The sequence below is a fragment of the Macrotis lagotis genome, chromosome 1 (assembly GCF_037893015.1).
Source record: "Macrotis lagotis isolate mMagLag1 chromosome 1, bilby.v1.9.chrom.fasta, whole genome shotgun sequence".
NCBI lineage: Eukaryota > Metazoa > Chordata > Mammalia > Peramelemorphia > Peramelidae > Macrotis > Macrotis lagotis.
Window position 1 is genome coordinate 392533582 of NC_133658.1, and position 21305 is coordinate 392554886.

The 21305-nt window shown below is 36.0% G+C and overlaps 1 protein-coding gene across 1 annotated transcript in view; it reads left to right on the plus strand.

The window, feature by feature from the left end:
* Positions 1-1329: 1329 nt before the first annotated feature.
* The window catches only part of LOC141502350 (uncharacterized), a 22238-nt gene continuing 2262 nt past the window's right edge, over positions 1330-21305 (plus strand). Inside the window, exons 1-3 of the mRNA XM_074207068.1 lie at positions 1330-1416; positions 5951-6292; positions 13907-14096. Of these exons, the coding sequence (XP_074063169.1) occupies positions 1368-1416; positions 5951-6292; positions 13907-14096 (581 nt within the window). The 5' untranslated portion in view covers positions 1330-1367. The remainder of the gene's footprint in view (positions 1417-5950; positions 6293-13906; positions 14097-21305) is intronic.

Genomic DNA, 21305 nt, shown 5'->3' on the forward strand with positions numbered 1-21305 from the left:
CTATTTACAAGTCGTCTCCTCTATTAGATTGTAAGATCCTTGAGGGTAAGGACTGTTTTTCCACCTGTCTTTTTATCTCCAGACCTTATTGAAGAGTCTATACATTGTAGGTGGTAAATAAATATTGATTGACTTGATCACATAACTGTTAGATGGGATTTGGATTTAAGTTTTCCTGACTCCAAGCTCAATGATCTTAGCCACTGAACACTCTTGTAATTAAGGATAAAAAAGAAAGAACAAAAAGAAAGATAATAGCAGAGACAACTAATCTATTGAGTTCAACAAAAAATGTAATATGCAAGACCTTCAATGAGTGGACAGCTAGGTAAAATTGGTAAAATTGGATGGAGAGCCAGGCTTGTAGTCAGAAAGATCCTCTGGACAAATCACTTGCTTGCCTCAGTTTCCTTATCTGTAAAATGAGTTGTAGAAAGAATTGAGCAAATCACTCCAGTATCTTTGCAAGGAAAACTCCCAAATGGCGTAATGATGTATCAGACACAATTAAAAGTGACTGAACAATAATGAGGGGAAGTGAATATCCTCAACTCTTCTCTGAGGCCATGCTTGCTTACATGATATTTGATTAAGAAAAGTACTTTTTTTCCTTATTTCTACTTATGTGGGGTTTGAAATATGTCCCTGATGCCAAATCTAGTCCTTTTTCTGTTGCAGTAAATGCTACTTTCTATTGATTCTGTAACATTTCATAAATCTTGTTTTGTGCCTGTATTCTTCAGATTCTTGATTTGTTTAATCATTCCCCAATTTATGGACATCTATTTTGTTTTGAGTTTTTTGATTCCACAAATAGTGCTACTAATGAATGTTCTTTTACAAAAATTTCAATTAAACATTTCAAAATCCTTTGGCTAGACTCATGGATATATTTTGTGTATAATGAACAAAATTAACTCTGGAGCACTGGGAGGTAAGTAGGGGTTACTGAAATGTCAACCTATGGTCCTCAGAGGCACTGTTCTGAAACTTCCTTAATTTAGTTGTACAACAAAGTCCTCTTCCCTATCTCTCATCTTTGGTTGGAAATAGAAGTTTAGGCTGGGTTTTATGTGGTGGAAACTAGAGTATTCTAGGTTAATTGTCATGAATTTATGAAATTTTCTTTTCCAATGATGCCAAGAGCAATAGATTCCATTGTCTATAGGTGAGGTAGCAACTATACAGTTAAATAGTAAGGGCTTTGCTGGTGTCTTGGGGAGCTGGTTCCAAGTTTTACATCTCATATGACTTGTCAAGCCAGGGGAAAGAGGAAGCTAAAATTGTCAACTCAGACCTTTCTAAAAACCCTCTTTCCCCCGGGAAACTTACCCAGTCTTGTCTGATTTTTTTTTCCAGCTAGTACCATGGGTCTTCCTGGCTTGTTCAGCTACATCCTGATGGTGTCTTTTGCAGGTATGTGATGGGGGAGTGGCATGATCTACATAGAGGAGAGCTTTGGGGCTTTATTTAGTCCCCATGTGTCTTGGATTTCAGTAAATCTCCTACTTTCCATTCACTATTAAAGGGAAAAGAAAAGTTAGTTTGCCAGACATATGTATATGAGACATAAGTTATTTATTTATTTTTTTTTTTTAAGGTTTTTGCAAGGCAAACAGGGTTAAGTGGCTTGCCCAAGGCCACACAGCTAGGTAATTATTAAGTGTCTGAGACCGGATTTGAACCCAGGTACTCCTGACTCCAGGGCTGGTGCTTTATCCACTACACCACCTAGCCACCCCGACATAAGTTATTATAAAAGGAAATAGCTTTTTTTTGGAATGTTTTAATATGACAATATAATTATTTAAAAACTATTCCTCTCTGTTCCCTTGATAAGCTTCATATAAAGGGCAGGTTTGGGTGGGGAATCTCTGATCTACAAAGAGGATGCTTGCAGATGGTGGAATAAGGCCAGAAAAGGAGGGTTTGATTTAACAAACCCAAAGCTACTTCACATCAGAGGACATGGGAAATAGGGTGGAGAGGTGTGATCAGTTAATGAGTTAGCTGAGGTCAAATGCCATCTGTGAATGGAGAAGGCAAATTGTTCTTTATTTAAGATTAAACAATCATAGATTTAGAGTCAGAAGGGACCTCAGAGGTTATCTAGTGTAGCTTCCCTCATTTTCCAGATGGGGAAACTGGGAATGAGGCTAGTTAAGTGACTTAACTCAAGATCACAAGAGAGGTAAGCCTCAGGGATTTGAACTGAGATCTTCTGCCTTCAAATCTAATGCTATTTGTCAGGGTTTTGTCAAAGGGACATTATACTGAATATTACTGGTGAGTTACCCACATCCTGCCTTTAAACTGCTTGAACTGGTTTGGACTAACAAGGTGTAATGAGAAGAGGATATATACAGATGCACATATCTATATCTATGTCCGTATATTTATCCTCTGTCTGTCTGCCTGTCTGTCTTGTTTATCTCTTGGATGCCTAGCTTATAACCTAGAGGGATCTGCAAGGTTTGACATTTAATGGTTATGTTTGTTGGGGCAAGTCACTTAACTGAATTTCATTTTCATATCTGGAAAATGAGAGTACTGTCAACCCTATTTCACTGGAAATAAGTTTGTTTTTTTTTTGGTAAACTTGAACATGCCATAAAAATGTGATCTCTTGCCTGTAATACAATAAACAAACAAGCAAATATTTACACTAAGGGTTTCTTTTCCTCCCACTATACAATTTAGCACTTTGTTATGAAGTATTGTTTCCTTATTTATGTATTTGTTTTGTCTTCTTAGTTGAAAGTATGTTTCTTGTTACTGGAGATGAAAGTTTAGTCATAGATAGAAGTTGATTGAATTGAATATTATCTGATGCTTTGCACTAGATTGGTATATAGTATATGCAATCCTTTTTATTGATGAGTTATTCCCATATATTATTGATTTATTGATTTCATTTTTTTGAATATTTTATTTTTTCCCATTTACATGTAAAAATAATTTTCAACATTTTGTTTTCCAAAATTTTGATTTTCAGAGTCTTTTGTTCCCTTCCTTCCTTCCTTTCTTTTTTCCTTTTCCCTCTCCCCAAGATGGCAAGCAGGTTGAGACAGGTTAAACATGAGCAACCATGCAAAACATTTTTCCAGATTAGTCATGTTGTGGAAGAAAACAGACCAAAAAACCAAAAATACATGAAAAACAAAGTAAAAAAAAGTATGCTTTGATCTACAAACTCCATCAGTTCTTTCTCTGAAGGTGGATAGCATTTCCATCAAGAGTCTTTTGAAATTGTCTTGAATCATTGTATTGCTGCCACATTTGATCATTGTATAGTATTGTTATCACTGAATAAGGTGTTCTTTTGGTTCTGCATCTATTCACATAAGTCTTTCCACTGTTCAACTGTTTACCAATTGATGGCTATCCCTAAATTCTAATTTTTTTGCCATCACAAAAATAACTGGTGTAAATATTTTTGTACAAATAAATCCTTTCCCCTCAAAAAAAAACTCTTTGAGATAAAGATCAATAGCACAGTTTCAAATTACTCTCAAAAATGATTGGATCACTTCACAATTCTACCAATAATTCCTTAGGATCCCAATATTCCCAAATTATCACCTGCCATTTCTCATTTTTCTTTCATATTAATGATCTGAAAGATATTAGATGGTACTCAGCTGTTTTAATTTGCATTTCTTTAATTTTTTTATATATAGATAGCTTTAAGTTCTTCATCTGAAAACTGACTATTCATATCCTTTGATGAGTAATCAATTGGGAAATGACTTATATGCTTCATAAACTTGACTCAGTTCTTTATATATCTGAGAAAAAAAAGACCTTTGTAGGAGATACTTAATGTAAATCCCCCCCCTCAGCTTTCTGCTTTCATTCTAATTTTGGTTACATTAGTTTTGTTTGTATAGAAAACTTTTAAATTTAATTATTGATTGATTTCTGAAGTTTCAGGAGACATTTCTGTCTTCACTCCAATAATCTTTACAACTTGAAAATAGTGGATCCTTGAGTTTCTTGTGAAAATATTTTTTTTCTTATATGTGATTTTTAAAGTACATTTTTAAAAAAGCATAATGTAGGAATGGTGGGGTTAGAGTCAGACACCTTGGATTTGGAGAACTTCTAAAACATTTAACTAGGTGTGTGACCCTCTGGAAAGTAATTTAATTTCTTTGAGCTTCAGATTCTTTCTGTAAAATGAAGATAAATAATACTCTCAGTCTCTAGTTCAGAGGTTATTCACAGCAGTTCAATTCAATAATTGAAATCTATGCACCATTATTATATGTTGCTGGAGATAGAAAGAAGATGAAAACATCTCTGTCCTCAAAGATTTTACATTTACTGGAAAACCCTTTGGAAATTGTCAAGCTAATGCCAGACAGCAGAAACATGAGTTCTACTTATTATTAGGGCTGCAGGGTAGCTCCATAGTGTACAGAGCATTAGCCTACAGTATGGAAGGCCCATCTTCCTAAATTTAAATCTGGTTCACATTAACTGTGTGACCCTGGGCAAGTCATTTAGCCCTATTTACCTCAGTTTCCTCATCTATCAAGTGAGCTGCAGAAGGAAATAGCAAACAACTCCAGTAGCTATGCCAAAAAAATCCTAATGGGGTCATGAAGAGTCAGACATTATTAAAAATGACTAAACGTTAATTTATTGTTATTATTATTATTATCATCATCACCATCATCACCACCAGCATCATCAACTTTGTGTTATTATTATTATTTCTTATTCTTGTGAAAGACAATTTGGTATAGTGCATAGAGAGCCAGCCTTAGTAACTCCAAGGCAAAATCTATTCCTGCCTCTGACATGAACTAGTTGTATGATCTGGGCAAGTCATGCTACTCACTTACTTTACTATCAAATTCAAACAGAAAATGTACTAGGGGTAGCCAGGTGGTACAATCAGACTCTAGAGTCAGCATGACCTGAGTTCAAATCCAGCCTTAGATACTAGCTGTGTGACCCTGGGCAAGTAATCTTATCCTGATTGCCTCCAAAAAAAGAAAGAAAATGGTCTAGACTTTACATAAGGATACCTGTAGGCTAAATATTGAATTTGAAAAACACATTACTATTATAATTTTACTTATTTGGTTAAATATTTCCCAATTATGTTTTAATCTGAATTTGTTAAGCTCCAGAGTATGTTGGAGTGGCAATGCAGATGAGTTAGGCCTTGTGTCAGATACCTCTGCTGAATGGCACAATGGAGAGAGCAATGACCTTGGAATCAAGAAGAAAGAAGTTTGAATGCAATTTTGACACTTACTAGTTGTGTGAACTTGGGCAAGCCATTTAACCCTGAATGTCTCACATTCAGGACCATTTCCAATCATCCTGATCTATATCTGACCACTGGATCCAGAAAACTCCAGAGGAGAAAGTGAAGTTGTTGACTTAGTCCAGTCCTCCTCACTCAAATCCAATTCATGTGTTTGTCATGGCATCACCTCCCTGATGTCATGGTTTTCTTTGAGAATGAAGGACAAACAATTATCATCATCATCAGGCAACACTAAAACCAGGAGGTGCTAACTTCCTATGTATAGCTGTTTCCTCATTGGACTTGCTTATGTGATTGAAATCACATTAGTATCCCTTTCTTCACATTCTACAAAGTCCCTTATTCTTCTTTATTTACCATCATGTTAATACCTTGCTACTTAAAAAACCCCAAATAATTGCTAGCATTTTTGTAGCTCTTTAGGGTTTGCAAAATGCAAATGAGTTGCCTCAAATGATTCTCAATCACCCTGTGAAATAGGAGCTGTTATTATCCCTATTTTATAAGATAAAGGAAACAGACTGAGATGCCTAAGAGACTTACCCAGGAACACATAGCCAGGGTGCAAGATGAGTTTGAACTCCTGTGGCTGACTACATGTCCTGGGCTCCAGCCCCTACAGCCCAATTGTTTGTCTTCTAACCTCTGTTCCTTTCTCTTTACCAGCAGGTCCTGCTCTGTCTGAACAGACTGTGAGAGGAGTAGTGGGCCAATCTGTCACTTTGCCCTGTACATATTCAGTGCATGATGGTGTCACATCCATGTGCTGGGGTCGGGGATGGTGTCCTCTGACTAAGTGCTCCAATGAAATCATCTGGACAGATGGACACAAGATGACCTTTCAACATTCCAACCGGTACAATTTAAACGAAAACCTTTCTGAAGGGATTGTGTCTCTGACGATAGAGAACCTGACAGAGGCAGATGCTGGGTTATATTGCTGCCGGGTGGAATTTTCTGGTTGGTTTAATGACCAGAAAGTCACAGTGAAACTGATGATTGACCAGGGTGAGTCTTTCTCTTTTCTTCAAAATGAGATATATTTGTAAAACATTTAACCCTAGTGCTTGCACAAAGTAAATACTAAAGGCTTAATCTCCCTCATTTCCTTCCCCTCCTTTTAGATAATCTCCCTAAGGGAAAACTGAATCAAAGGAACTTCTTAGATTTGCTGATCTCACTTTCCTGTTTGGATTATCTAAGGTTCATTCTGGATTCTATCTTCTGTTGTGAAGCTGGTATTCAGATATCCCTATCCAACTGTTTCTCCCACCCCCTCTTTAATAATGGTGCTAGCATGACTAGTTGTAGAGAAATGATATGTTCAGAAGGTCCACCTTTACTTTCTAAGCCTTTGGAAAAGAAATTTATTGCAGTTGATATACCTTAGTCACATCTTGCTATCTGTCCAGTAGAAAGGATAACAAATTTTGGAAAGTTATCCTGACTCTGAGACTTCTGGGACTCTGGGCCTAAGGTGGTAGATCTGGAATGATAATTGGAATTATCTTAGGGCCCAAGTTTCCTCATCTACAAAGTGAAGATGTTAGACTATACCAAGAATTCTATGACCTCATTTCACTCTTGCTAAACGGATCACATAGTTCATTCTCATACTGAGATAATGTTGTTATCCTGGATGGAGTTGAAGAGATTCAATACAATTCAGCAGCTTAACAAACATCGACCAAGTCCCTTAAGTATAAGAAACAGAAGAGGGAAAATAAATGTTGACCTTGCCTTCAAAGAACTTAGCTGTCACTGGATGGTTCTTCAAATTTCCTTGGTGTCTGATGTCATCTTCTCCATGAGACAGTTTCATTTATAGAAAGTCTGAGTCACAGTCAGAAATGCTTCATTAGTCACATAAGAGTTAGACCTCAAACTCTGAACCTTAACCCTTTGCCTATTCTCAATTTTTTTTAAGGAGAAAAGGGATTTGGGATGTGAGCTTTTAAGATAAGATCCAATGCAGTAGTACCCTAATGACAGACTTGCCATGTGTGAGAATGGGAGAGGACCCCTCCCAAACTGATTTAAGGTCAACATAAAGTCCTTGAGGGTATGCCTCCTCTCCTTCCGTCTTGGAGGGTCCTGTGCTTAGCATAGTACCTAGATCAGTGTAAGAACTTAATACATAACTGATGGATTGAATGATTCCTCGCCTTCTTAGAGTAATGAAGCTTTCTATTCTGATTTAATTTTTGTCTTCTTCCTCTCCCACTTCTGTGGAACATGATAGATGGCATTAAATTAGTTATTGAAATCCTTTTGGGAGGAGAGAAGCAGTAAGGATTAAGTGATTTACTCAGGGTCATTCATCTAGTAAGTGTATGAGGTCAGATTTGAACTCAGGTCCTCTTGACTCCAGAGCCCATACTCTATCCATTATGCCACCTTAGATTCCCTGATGCATTATATATCATCTATTATAATTCAATTGAATAAGCATTACTGCTTTGAAAAATTGAAGACCATTACATAATACCCCTTAAATAACTAGACAACCTCTAGGATAATGTCACAAAATTAATGACATTAAACGATATAGCTCTTCAGATCCCCTCAGAAAAATCACTTGGGCCCCATGGCATTCTATGTGGGCCCAAGGTCCAATCCAATATTTGAGGTTTCTTAGAATTTTGAGCCAGAAGGATCCTCAAATCATCTTATAGATATCACAGACCTGAGATTAGAATCCAGATTCTTTGACTACAAAATTGATATTCTTTGGCCCTAGAGTCCTGCTTAGCCCATTAGCTAAACTGATTTTGCTGGCCCTCCAAACATGTATTTCCTTCCTCACATTCTTTTGCCTATTAGACTTATTCTTACTTTCCCTGTCCTTAGGGAAATCCCCTCAGCTGTCTCCTCTTGTTCTCATGGCCTGTCCCAGGTCTCAGGTCACTTCTCCTAGTTGGACCAGAAACTTAAGTTTTTCAGTTATTTCAAATTTTATTTCTTTTGTTATCATTGTTTTTATCCTGTTCCTTTGGAGCTAAATTCGAGATGAAGATAGGTGGGCAATATCTTTCATCTGCTCTCCAAGAAAAATTTGGTGTCTCATAGACAAAGATTTCAAGTCCATTATCCACCATCCAAGTTGCCCAATTTATTTTTCTGAAGGTTAAGACTCAGGTTAAGCCCCAAGGCTTGCATCTAGAAATTGTTTATTGAAAAGAAATGGAATCTTCTGAGAAGAAAGAGTCTAGTAAGTCTAGCAAAAAGAGAACAAGGGACTGAGAGGCTTCCAGGTATGTTGGGAAATGTTTAGCACATGGTTCTTTACTGGGATACACTTTAAGTTTAATCTTCATTCCTAACACTTTCTCCATAATTTTTAAAAGTCTAGACCAGGGACAGGGAACCCCCTACCCTTAGGCAAGACTCAAAATTCAATAAATCTAGTGGCTTTTTAGGGGTGAATTAATTAAAAGTTTGACCAATATATGGATTGCAAATGGTGTTGTAAGTATCCAAATGGTGCTTTGCAGAAAAATGGTTCCCTATCTTTGGTCTAAACAATCAATTAAATAACAACTCAAGTCCTGATTGTAGCATTTTCTAATTTCCATTTAGTAGTAAATACTCACACTGAAAATTTCACAACCAGCTCTCTGGTTCAAGCTTTCTATACCACTCCTCTTGCCAGAGTCAGGGCTCTGGCTTTTTACTGTGGACAAAGAACTTTAATTTTTACTCACAGCTTTCCCACATGTTGACAAAGCATATTAGAGTCCTGAATCTAGAGATAGGAAGATCTCAATTCAAATCCAGCCTCAGACATTTGCTAGCTATGAGACCTTGGACAACTCAGTTTCCTCGCCTGAAAAAAAAATAATAGTAATATAGGCTTCAGATGTGTGAGGTGGTAGATTCTGGGGAACCTGGAATCAGGAACACCTGACTTCAAATCTGACTTCAGGCACATTTACTAGCTGTGTGAAATACATAGCACTGGATGTGGAGTCAGAAAGACCTGAACTCAAATTTGACCTCAAACCATTTAGTAGCTGTGTGATCCTGGACGAGTCAATAACCTTTGTTTCCTCATCTGTAAAATGGAGATAATAGATAAAGCCAAACAATCCCAGGATTACTATGAGAATTAAATGAGATATTTGTAAAGTGATTTGCAAACCTTAAAGTGGTATTTAAGTGCCAGTTATTATATCTGTGAAATAGGAATCATAATTTCTGACTTAGCTCTTGAATATAGAGTCACAGCGTTCTTTGGCAATAACTATACAAATAAAGGGTGACGGTTATTTCTTTTCCCTCATAAATAAGCCTGGAGGAGGCTGTTACTTGCTCATTAACTGTTCCTTGATGCTGACCCATGAAATAGATTTGTTTATATAAGATCCTACCCTGGGTTTTACCCTTACCAAAAGAGAGGTAATTTCTAGAATAATAAGGATTTTAGAATTTGAATTACAAATTTAATAAGTTAACAAGTTCAAGTCGGAAGGGTACGCAATGGCCATTTAGTTCAAACCATATCTGATTAGGAATCCCTTCACCAACCTCTCTGACATCATTATTCACTCTCTGCTTGAAGACATACCATGAGTGGGATCTCATTACTTTCTAAATTTTCATTCTACTCTGAGATAGCTCTCTCATTCTTAGGTTTTTGCAAGGCAAGTGGGTTTAAGTGGCTTGCCCAAGGCCAAACAGCTAGGTAATCAAGTGTCTGAGGTCACATTTGAACTCAGGTATTGCTGACTGCAGGGCTGGTGCTCTATCCACTGCACCACCTAGCTGCCTGCTAGCTCTCATTCTTAATAACTAGCATTTATTAGAACTTGGGGGTTTGCATTTGATTTAAGATATTAGGTAGATACTATTGTTATTCCATTTTATAGATGAAGAAACTGAGTTGGACAGAGTTAAATAACTTGACCAGGGTCACACAGATATGTGTTTGTGGGTGAATTTGAACCTGGGTCCTTCTTTCAGCATTCTATCTAATGGGCTGTCTAGTTGCCTCTAAGGAAGTTTTTTTTTCCTTCTAAGAAACCTTTTTCCTTTCTAAACCTGCCCTTTTGCAAATATCATAGATATGATGAATAAATTGTCCCAGAGAGAAGAAATGACTTATTCATCTCTATAAGTACAATTTGACTTGTATTCTGTCTTCAAGTTCAATGGTCTTTCCACTACGTACACTACCCTAGACTTCTGTTTGTTGGTCATTACTCACAAATTTCCCCAACTCCTTTTTGCTTTCTTGCATTTCTGTGGCTTCATCCTTGTCTTGAAAGTTTATTTCTAAGACTAGCTAGAATTGTTACTGCTCTAACCTCTACTTCCTCTTATTTGATGCTAGCAGCCATTAGATCAGGGGATTTTTCATGGAGGGAAGAAGAAAGAGCTTTAAATATAGGAGCAAACTGAGAAATGGAATAAAGAACTGATTTTTTTAAAAAAGTGATTTCTAAATAATAGACTTCCAAAGTATGTTAAGAATGACACTATTCTTCAGAAGGCCCTCTAATGTGGAGACAAGAGAACACATTGCCAGGACTACCTTCAGAGAAGACTATGTATTTTCAGTGCAATAAAAGAGATTTTAAGCACAGAGAAATAAATCTGGACAAATTTTTAGTAGTACTAACCAAGGCAGACCCCTCCAGGGCTTTCTTGGCCTCTACTTTATTTTTTCTTTTTTTTCTTTTTTTTTAATTAAAGATTTTGTTTGAGTTTTACAATTTTCCCCTCAATCCCCCCCCCCCCCCCCCCCCCCAGAAAGCAATCTGTCAATCTTTATTTTGTTTCCATGTTGTACTTTGATCCAAATTGAGTGTCTTTATCTTTTTCTTGCAATAGAACCTGATTCCTTGGTGCTGGAGTGATTGAATTCCAATACCCTTTATCCATTTTGGTGGCATCCTAAGTTGGCAAAGATAATTTCATTTGGTGAAAATTGCTTTGAAAGGAGGGGTCCTCCGTGGTGGAATATATTCATTGTCCCTGTTTTGGGGAGACTGAAACCTGGGATATCCCTTTGATTCAGAAGTTCTAGGATACAATGGGCTAAAGATACAATTGGGTGTCTGCTGTATAAATCTAACCTATATAGTGAGCCCCATCTTCTATGATTAAAGAAGGGTGCTGTTTCAGGTTGGGAAAGTGGAGGAGGTTAAAGCTTCAGTGATAATCAGTATTGGAACTGGGCCCACTTCCTCTGCACTTCCAGGATGGAGACCTACTCTTCCCCCTCAAAAAAAAAAAAGAAAAGACATGGGGGGGGATAAAATGAAGAAATGTAGCATTATCTTCTGTTTTTCTAAAGTAGAAATTCTTTTTTTTTTTTGCAAGGGAAATGGGGTTAAGTGGCTTGCCCAAGGCCACACAGCTAGGTAATTATTAAGTATCTGAGACCAGATTTGAACCCAGGTACTCCTGACTCCAAGGCCGGTGCTTTATCCACTACACCACCTAGCTGCCCCTAAAGTAGAAATTCTTAATGTGCTTAATAGTTCTGTTTAAATTTCAAATAAATTAAATTGCAATAAATTTGCAATTTCAGTCATGTAGCTCATATTCTGAATTCTCTTTTAGACATCCTGATCTCATTTCACTGTTGGGGTTATAGCTTGTCTCTATTTAAACATATTACAGGCTTAAAAATCTTGCTAAATCTGACTTTTAATATGGAACTCAAACCCCCCCAATAAACATTAAAGACCTTTGACTGTTTAGGAGTTGACCATAAAATTCTGGGAAGGTCAGAGGTGTTTCAAACTATCAGCAATTATAATCTAATGGAACATCTGTTTGCCCTAGGTAGCCTTCCTAAAGAATTGTGGTTTGTTTCATAAGGAAGCAAAGGCAAGAAGGATAGTTTTGAAATTGTGTATGGGATTTGTTATACATTTTTAAAAATGTAAGCAATATGAAATGGAGATCCATGGTTTCATATAAATAATACTTTTTTTGTGGTTTGCTGTGTAGATGTAAGTTCTTTCTCTTTGTGTTTAAGTTCCTTATAATTTTTTTTTGAGATTCATAAAGGGGAATTTAAGTAATGGTTTTTTTAATGCATTTTATTTTTTTTTTAAAGGCAATGGATTAAATGGCTTGCCCAAGGTCACACACCTAGGCAATTAATTATCTGAGGTCAGATTTGAACTCAAGTCCTCCTGACTCCAGGATGAGTGCTCTATCCACTGCACCACCTATTTGCCCCAACATTCATTTAAAAAAAATTTAGTTCCAAATTCTCTGTCCCTTCCACCTTTCCCCAACTCCTTGAGAAGAGAAGCAACCTGATATCAATTATACATGGGAAATACATTTCCATATTGCCATGTTGCAAAAGAAAACATACAGAAAACCAAGAAAAATAATGTAAAAACATGGTTAAGTCTTCACTCAGAGTTTATTAGATTCCTCTATGTCTGGGCTTCTTAATATTGACCTGTATCTGTAATTTCTTTGCATTGTTGAAGATTAGAGAAAGTATTCTTTTAGAGTCTACAGAACTCCAAGAAGTCTGTAAAGAGATTTCAGGATGTCTATGAACTTGAATGGTTAAAAGTCATATATTTATATATATATATATATGTATATATACATATATATATATATACATATATATATATATTTATTTATTTTTTAGGTTTTTGCAAGGCAAATGGGGTTAAGTGGCTTGCCCAAGGCCACACAGATAGGTAATTATTAAGTGTCTGAGATTGGATTTGAACCCAGGTACTCCTGACTCCAGGGCCGGTGCTATATATTTATTTCAATGTAGTTTCCTTTATTGGAATTTTGGACAGTAGTGGATACACTGAGGTCTAGAGTCAGGAAGACTTCATGAAATCACTTTGGTCTCAGACACTTGATTAGCAGTGTGACCCGGGACAAGTCACTTAAGCCTATATGCTTCAGTTCCTTATCTGTAAAATGAATGGAGAAGGAAATGGTATTTTTTTTTTCTAAAAAACATTAGCTTGGGGCGGCTAGGTGGCGCAGTTGGATAAAGCACCGGCCCTAGAGTCAGGACTGTAACTGGGTTCAAATCCGGTCTCAGACACTTAATAATTACCTAGCTGTGTGGCCTTGGGCAAGCCATTTAACCCCATTTGCTTTGCAAAAACCTAAAAAAACCCAAAAAAACAAAACAACATTAGCTTACTAATGCATCCATAGATTTCTCCAGATTGCAAAAGTGGTATTATGAAATCCATTACCCCAAAATTGTCAAGATCTCTTATAGAGTTGCCTGGGGCATTGATAGCCAAGATTAAATACATCCAGTATGTGTCAGAGACTGGACTTTAAGCCAGGTCTCCATTACTCCAAGGCTGACCTTCAATCCAATATGTCATGATTCCTCTCAATTTGGTTTATAGAATTATGAATTATTATTTTTTAAGGTGGCTATGAATCAGGGATTTCTAACAATGATGACAAGACTTGTTATTTACTTATTTATCAAGAGATCAAGAAATCTTTTGCAAAGTCATGAACGGGGTATTGAGATCAGAGACAAGGGACTCATGCTACATTTCCAGTTTTAATTGCTCTAGGAAAACACTTCCTTTCAATGAAAGACAACAAAAGGAAACTGGTTTAATTAATCCTTGTCTTCAATGTTTATTCTAACACCAGCCACCACTGTTACTGCTCTAACAACCCCTGCTTCTACTCACCCCACGCTGACAACCCTAACATCCTTTGCTTCTACTCATCCAATGTTGACAACCACCAAGGATCAAAGCTCAGGTAATATTCCCATAATGTTCTATGGTCAGAAGATTTTTGGTGAAAGACATTCTGTACAGAAGCAATGTACAGACCAGTACAACTGAGATTTGAAATGAAATAAAGTAGATGGGAACTGATTAAAAATGTGATTTCTCTATAATTTCTCTATAATGGGTTTCCAAAGTGTGGTAAGAATCTGGCAACCATCGTTCTAAGACCCTCTAGACGAAGCATCTCAAATTGAAATAAGTTGTCATGTAGTTAGGACTTCCTTCAGGGGAATAGCAGAGGGAAGAAAAACTTTAATGCTCTTCTGTCTGTTTTTCCAGAAATAAAAATATTAATATAATATTTAACCATTTCTAACTTAGTGAGAGATGTCCAAAATGGCAGAGTTCCCTCCATGTCCTCTGACATGTCATCCTCTTCCAAGATGATCTGAGGTAACACAGGAATCTTGAACAAGGAAAAGATCATAATATGTCGAAATAGTTTTTTAAAATCTTTGCCTCCTGGCTTCCTTCTAGTCCCAGCTAAAATCCTACTTATAAGAAACTTTTTCTTATCACCCAGATTGCTAGTGCCTTCCCTCTGTCAATTATCTCTAATGTACTTATATTTATTTATCTTGCTTTTTAATCCATATATATTTTGCTTCGATGTAAGTTGTATCTTCCTTTAGACTGAGTCCTTTTTTGATCAAAGCCATTCTTTTTGTTTTTTTTTGCTTAGATTTTTGTATCCTCAGGCCTTAAAATGGGTTCCTAGCACCTAGGTGCTGAAGAAATGCCTGTTGACTGTGTCTTTAATGTTGACTGTGTGTGTGTCCTGATTAATTTAAAAACTGTAGACACTTTTTTGAGATATTATCCTCAAGGATTTCAACAGTCTTTCCCAATGATCAATAGAATAATTGATGTGAATAATAGAAGAGGGTTCTTCCTTTTGAATGGATAATGTCCATTGTTTCATTTACCAATCCTGTGGGCTGGGGAGAGACTAAACCAAAAAAAGATGAACCAGAAGACTTCTTTATTGAAACTTGAGTTTCCATTCTTAACCCTCATCTTGTACATTTGGAAAGAAACTTTAGAATAGAGAAGTATTTCATAATATTTCCAACTGAACTAAAAAATAGTTTTTTTATTTGCTTCCATATAGTGAAAGAGGAATTATTTAAACTTATAGTGAAGGATGTCAATCAAAGCAAAAACCAAGATATGCCCAGGGAATCAGTGATATGAAGAATGACAAAGAAAGAAAGCCATAAAGAAGAAGAAGAAGATGATTGGAGGAAGGGTGGAAGAGAGGGCGAATTAGAAAAATAGCACCTAGAGTGGAAAAAGATAAATAAAGAACTCACTGATGTTGAATTCTCCCGGGGTAAAGAGGGCACACACTATAGTTCTGAGAACATTGATTCTTGAGTTAAATGGGATACTGTTTGTAATGTGTTTAACATAGTGCTTGGCACATATACTCACCTGCTCTTAGAGGACTGAGGTTCAAATTCTGGCTTTGCTCCTGCCTTTCTGTGCATCCTTAGCCAAGTCACTATTTTCATATCCCTAAAATTAGGGAGCTTGACTAGATGACCTGAGGAACCCAGAGTTAGGATCAAAAAAGAAAGATCCTTGAGTGCAGTAGAAAGGCCAGACCCACAAATGTGGATGTCATTTGCCACCTGAAGGATCTACTGGAAGAAAGGGGAGGTTGGGAAATTGGATGTATGAAAGGGTATGGGGGGTGGAGATGGGGAGTGGGAATCAGTAAGAGATTTAAAATTGAACAGAGAAAGGAGGATGATGCTCAATCAAATCCTTGCTCTTTGGCCTTGGAGAGCTTAGTCTGGCAGTTTATGTTGGAAGGAAAAAGTTGTATATGGACATGATATAGGAAAAGGTTAACAAGGAAGATTTTCCTGACTGGACCCAGAAAGAGTTGATTTTTTTGAGGGAAGAATGGAAAGAGGTAACCTAAGCAAGAGGAAGGGCAGAGTGTGTTAACAGAGTATGAGAAGGTTAGGAAGGAGGAGTTTGGGAGCTGTAGAGAAACAGTTCATAACTTCCTGAATGATGGAGAGTATGGACTGGGAAGATAGATACTAGTGACTTTGAGGAAACTGGAAAAGCCAAGGGAGACAAATTTGAGAGACATTCCTAGCTATAGCAATGTTCCCTGACAGAACCCACTCGGTTGTCCTGAACATCTCCCTGGATAGAGGAAAAGAGAAATTAAGATGAAAAGGCCAAGAGGCTAATCCCTCATTGAAACTATGGTTATGGCAACATATGAAACAAAAAGTTACATAACTTTGTCCTGTGTGGCTTTCTTGTACTTTTGCAGTAATGATGACAAAGGGGTAAAAAATGGGTGGGGTTTTTTTTCATAATTTTAAACTGTGAGATTGTTGGTCAATAGAGAAGATATACTGTCAGAGGACTGAATAACAGCAATCTTTATAATCTATCTAAAGAAAAAAGCAATAGGGAGGAAGGTGCAGCTAAAGGTAAGGACTGCTCACAAAAACCCCCTTGTAGAAACAAAGAAAAAAGTTGACATGGTTGGTTTTATATTTCGAAAAGCAAAAAGCAACATTATTTCATGGAACATTTGGTCATTTCATTTTCTAGACCTGATTAAAAAAACAACAGACTCAGAAATGAATGTGATATAATAATAAAGTATCATTAAATTTTTCAAATTCAATACAATATGTATTAAATAACTACTCTAGGCAGTAGAGTACAGTAATAAGGTACCTAGAATTACAAAGATTAAATTAAATAATGCCTATCCCCAAGATACTAATATTCTATTGGGAGAATATTATACCATTAAGAATATGGGAAGTTCATTTTGGGGAGGAGGAGGAACAAGATGAAACTTCAACTATATCCTTAACTTTCCCCCAAATGAATAAAAAAAAAATCTTTTTAACACAGAAACTGAATACAAATAGAAACATTGAGAGCTATGGAGATTGTGCCCCATCCAAAAAAAAGGTAATCTCAAAATAGGAGCAAAAAATTCTTCATTAACCAGAAGGCACTTAAATTTAAGTCTTTTATTTAGGATTATATTGACCCTAAAACTTAAAGTAAAATTATTTATCTCCACTAGGATGCAGTTTTAAGATACTAAAATGCTTCCAGGTGTGAGTAAAATCAACAATATATGCCAACCTAGCATGGAAGTCATTCCAAAAGAGCACAGCACAAATTCACCCAAACACATCCCTAACTCTTCCATTCAGCCAAATATCTTGATTTGCAGCCACACAACCTAGCTCATGTCTACTCATTTTGGCTCTTCAGATACCTGGCTCTAGGCCACTTTAATTTGACCAACTATAGAGACTAGAGCATCTAATTCAATTTTTCACCCCATCACCAAGGGGGCTAAGAGATTCAATTATACACCCTTTAGCCAACAGTAACTGCTTGGTTAATCCTGTGACAGTTCTGATACTGTTCCAGAAAAATGAAGAAGCCGGTGAAAATTACTAAACCGGGGGTGGGTAAGAGAAATGACATGCAGGGATGTATTAGGATATTTACTCAGGGGGGGGGTACACAGAAAGAAGAAGAAACAAGAAACAAGACTGATATTCAATTTTCACTTAAGATAAAAATGTCAGAAATAATTAAGAAGGAAAATGGGCTGTTCCACTTCTTCCAGAGGCAACTCTATAATGATAGATATGCCTATTCAGAACAATGCCTGAGGCTTACCTTACACTTGGCACTTTTTTTCTGTTATAGAAATGTCCTAAGTAGGAGGAAATGGGGAAAAGAAGGTGTCAAAATCGAAAAGGTAGAAAATTGAACATGTCAGCAAAGCATAGAGAATAAGAGTCCAAGATTAAACTCTCATGGTATGTTTTTCTACAATTGCTTCAAGACTTATTTGCATTTTGGACTTGACTCTGTCAGTGATGCTTTGAGCCATCTCTCTTACCCCCAACTATAAATTCAATGATAAAATGAAAACATTGGACTGGAATGAGAAGTTCTTAACCTGGGGTCTATGGGGTTGTTATGTTTATGTTTATTTGAGGTTTTGGCTTTTGGTTTTATTTCTATAAATTCATTTCAATATAATTAAATTCCTTTATAATCTTATGTGCTTTATTTTCTGAAAAGAATATTCTCAGAAGGGATTCACAAACTGTAGGTTGCCAAAGGAGTCTTCGACACTCAAAAATATGAAAGTTTCATATTACTTTTTTCATTTATTTTTTCTTGCTTGTGTGCATATATGTGTGTATGTGTGTGTGTTTGCAACATTGCTAATATGGAAATATTTTTCATTACTTCTCATGTATGTTATTGTTTAGTCATCTCAGTTATGTCTGACTATGATCCCATTTTGGGGTTTTCGTGGCAAGTATACTAGACTAGTTTGCCATTTCCTTCTCCAGACTTACTATGTATGATGTTTATCATATCCCTTGCCTTCTCCATAGGTGGGGGAGGAAGGGAGAAAATTTGGAACTCAAAATTTTAAAAAATGAATGTTAAAAATCTTTGAAAATGTAATTGGGAAATATTAATGAAATTTTGAAAAACTTAAAAGAAATCCCAAATCAGATATTTTTAAAGATTTTATTCAATAGTAACATTCTATGATTGTAAGCTTCTTGTGAACAAGTAACATGCCTTATATTCAGAGTTGTGTTGGAACCAGCTGGAACAGGTTGAAACCTCATTGTTAAACTTATGTCAGCATTCATAATACATTTATCAGCAAGCATTTTAAATATGAAATTTTATTTCATTGACTTTCTAAATTTAATGTGTCAACAATGCAAAATGAACTTAAAAGTATATCATAGCTATGTTTCATGCCTTTGCTTTCCCCTCCATGAAAGGTAATTGTTAGTTACCACCAACATACCCCTCCTTACATTTTTTGCTTCCTTTCACAAAAACTCCCAAGGAATAGGATCTAATAGGTCTGCTTGTCTACACAAAGTATTTCATAATATCATGGGATCATAGCTAAATGACCTAGGGTAAATTACCCCAAACACATTGTTATACATATGGTAAAATTGAAACTCAGAAAAGCTAACTGATTTGCAAGGTTACACAGATATTTAGACTCTACATTAAGATGAGATTCCAGTCTAAGTTTCCTGATTCCCAGTTTGTTGTTCTTCCCAATGTGCCACATTTTGATCATCAAGGGATATTTAACCCTTTCCAAGGGATAATTATATACTTATTAAAAAGTTTCCCTAAATATGGAAGACAAGGAGGGAAGGTATATCATCCCTTTCTGCAAATACAAGCCTGCCATCTTTTAAAAGTTTCAAGACCAATTGGCCTGTTAATCCAGCTACTTGGAGAGTCTTAGGTTAAGCTCTTAAAAATATCATTTTATAATCAAAATTATGTAGCTTCAAGGAAACTTTGACTAAAGACTCAAAATTATTTGTCTAATAGAAGTAGCCATTCAAGAAATTGTTGGGAGTTTTTGTTTTGTTTTGTTTTATTTGGCATCTGTATAAGATCTTTCCCTATCATTGGGACCAACACATTTGTGACTTTTATCTTTATTTTCAACTGCAAATTCTCCTTCTCCCTCCAGTCCTTCCTCATTCATTGAGAAGGCAAGAAATATAATACACATTATACTATATGATACAGATGTAACATACTTCCCTATTTTGAGGGGAACAGAGAAATAAAAGATAAAATATATTTCAATCTGAAGCAGAATCTATCTGGAGATGGATAGTTTTGCCATGATGAATCTTTTGGAATTGTCATAGATCCTTCTTTTGTGTGAGATGATACCTCAGAGTTGTTTTAATTTGCATTTCTCTAATTAGAGATTCAGAGCATTTTTAATATAATTATTGATTGCTTTGATTTCTTCTATTGAAAACTTCCTGTTCATATCTTTAACACTTTATTAATTAAAGAGTAAGTGTTTCAGTACCCTATTTATTGAGAATTGAGACCTTTATCAGAGAAACTCACTGCAAATTTTTTTCCCTGGTTCCCTATGTTTCTCCTGCTAGAGATAGTTAGGTAATGCAGTGGATAGTGCACTGGCCTTGGAGTGAGGAGAATGGGACTTCTTCTAATCTGACCTCAGACATTTGACATTTGATACTCATCACTTACTACTTATGTGACCTTGGGCAGGTCACTTAACACTGACTGCCTCCCATCCAGTATCATCTCCAGGGATCTGGATTCATATCTGGCCACCTAGATGGCTCTGGAGGAGAAAGTGAGGCTAATAACTTAGCACAGATTTAGTGTGTACACTAAAATAAAATTCATGTGCTTGTCATGGCATCATCTCCCCTGATGTCATGGTCTTCTTTGAGAACAAAGGACAAACATTATTGGCTGCATTAGTTTTGTTTGCACAAGAACTTTTTAAATTCAATCTTATTTATTTTACCTCCTATGAACCTTTCTATTTCTTGTTTTGTAATGAATTCTTCTCCTGTCTATATATCTGTCAAACAGTTTTTTCTATTCTCTTCTAATTTGTCTAAGATATCACCCTTTATGTCTGCACCATGTATCCATTGTCTTAGTATATTGTGTGAGACACTGGCCAATTGTTAGTTTTTGCAAGATTATTTTCCTGTTTTCTCAGAAATTTTTGTCCAAAAGTAATCTGGGTTTTTTGGGTTTCTCAAACACTACATTACTATGCTCACTTCTTTCTTAGTTATTACCACTTTTTAGCATAGTTTCATAACTGGTAATGCCAGATCGCCTTCCTTATATTTTTTTTCATAGATTCCCTTGATATTCTTGACCTTTTGTTCTTCCAGATGAAATGTGTTTTGTAATTGGGTTCATATAACTTCTATATATGACTTTGCAGGTAAAATATCAATTATATTTTTCAATCTACACTCAGACTTATTCTTTTCATCTACTTCTAGGGTTTTAATGATATATATGCATATGTATAGAAATGTTGATTATTTTGTGGGTTTAATTTATATAATTTGGTAAAGTTAATTATTTCAATCAGACTAAATAGAATTCTGACTCTGTAGTGTTCTATGTATATCTTCATATCATCTGCAAAAGTACTAGTTTTGGGCAAAGTTAAGTTGTGCAATGAATGAAGCACAATACCTGAAGTCACAGGGACCTGAGTTCAAATCTAGTCTAAGACATTTATTAATTGTGTGACCTTGGGCAAGTCACTTAATCCTAATTACCTTCAATAAATATTTTTCAAAGTGATAGTTTTAAAGAGATGTTTCTTCATAACCTATTTATACTTAATCTTTTAATTGTTGCTATATCTAGTATATCTA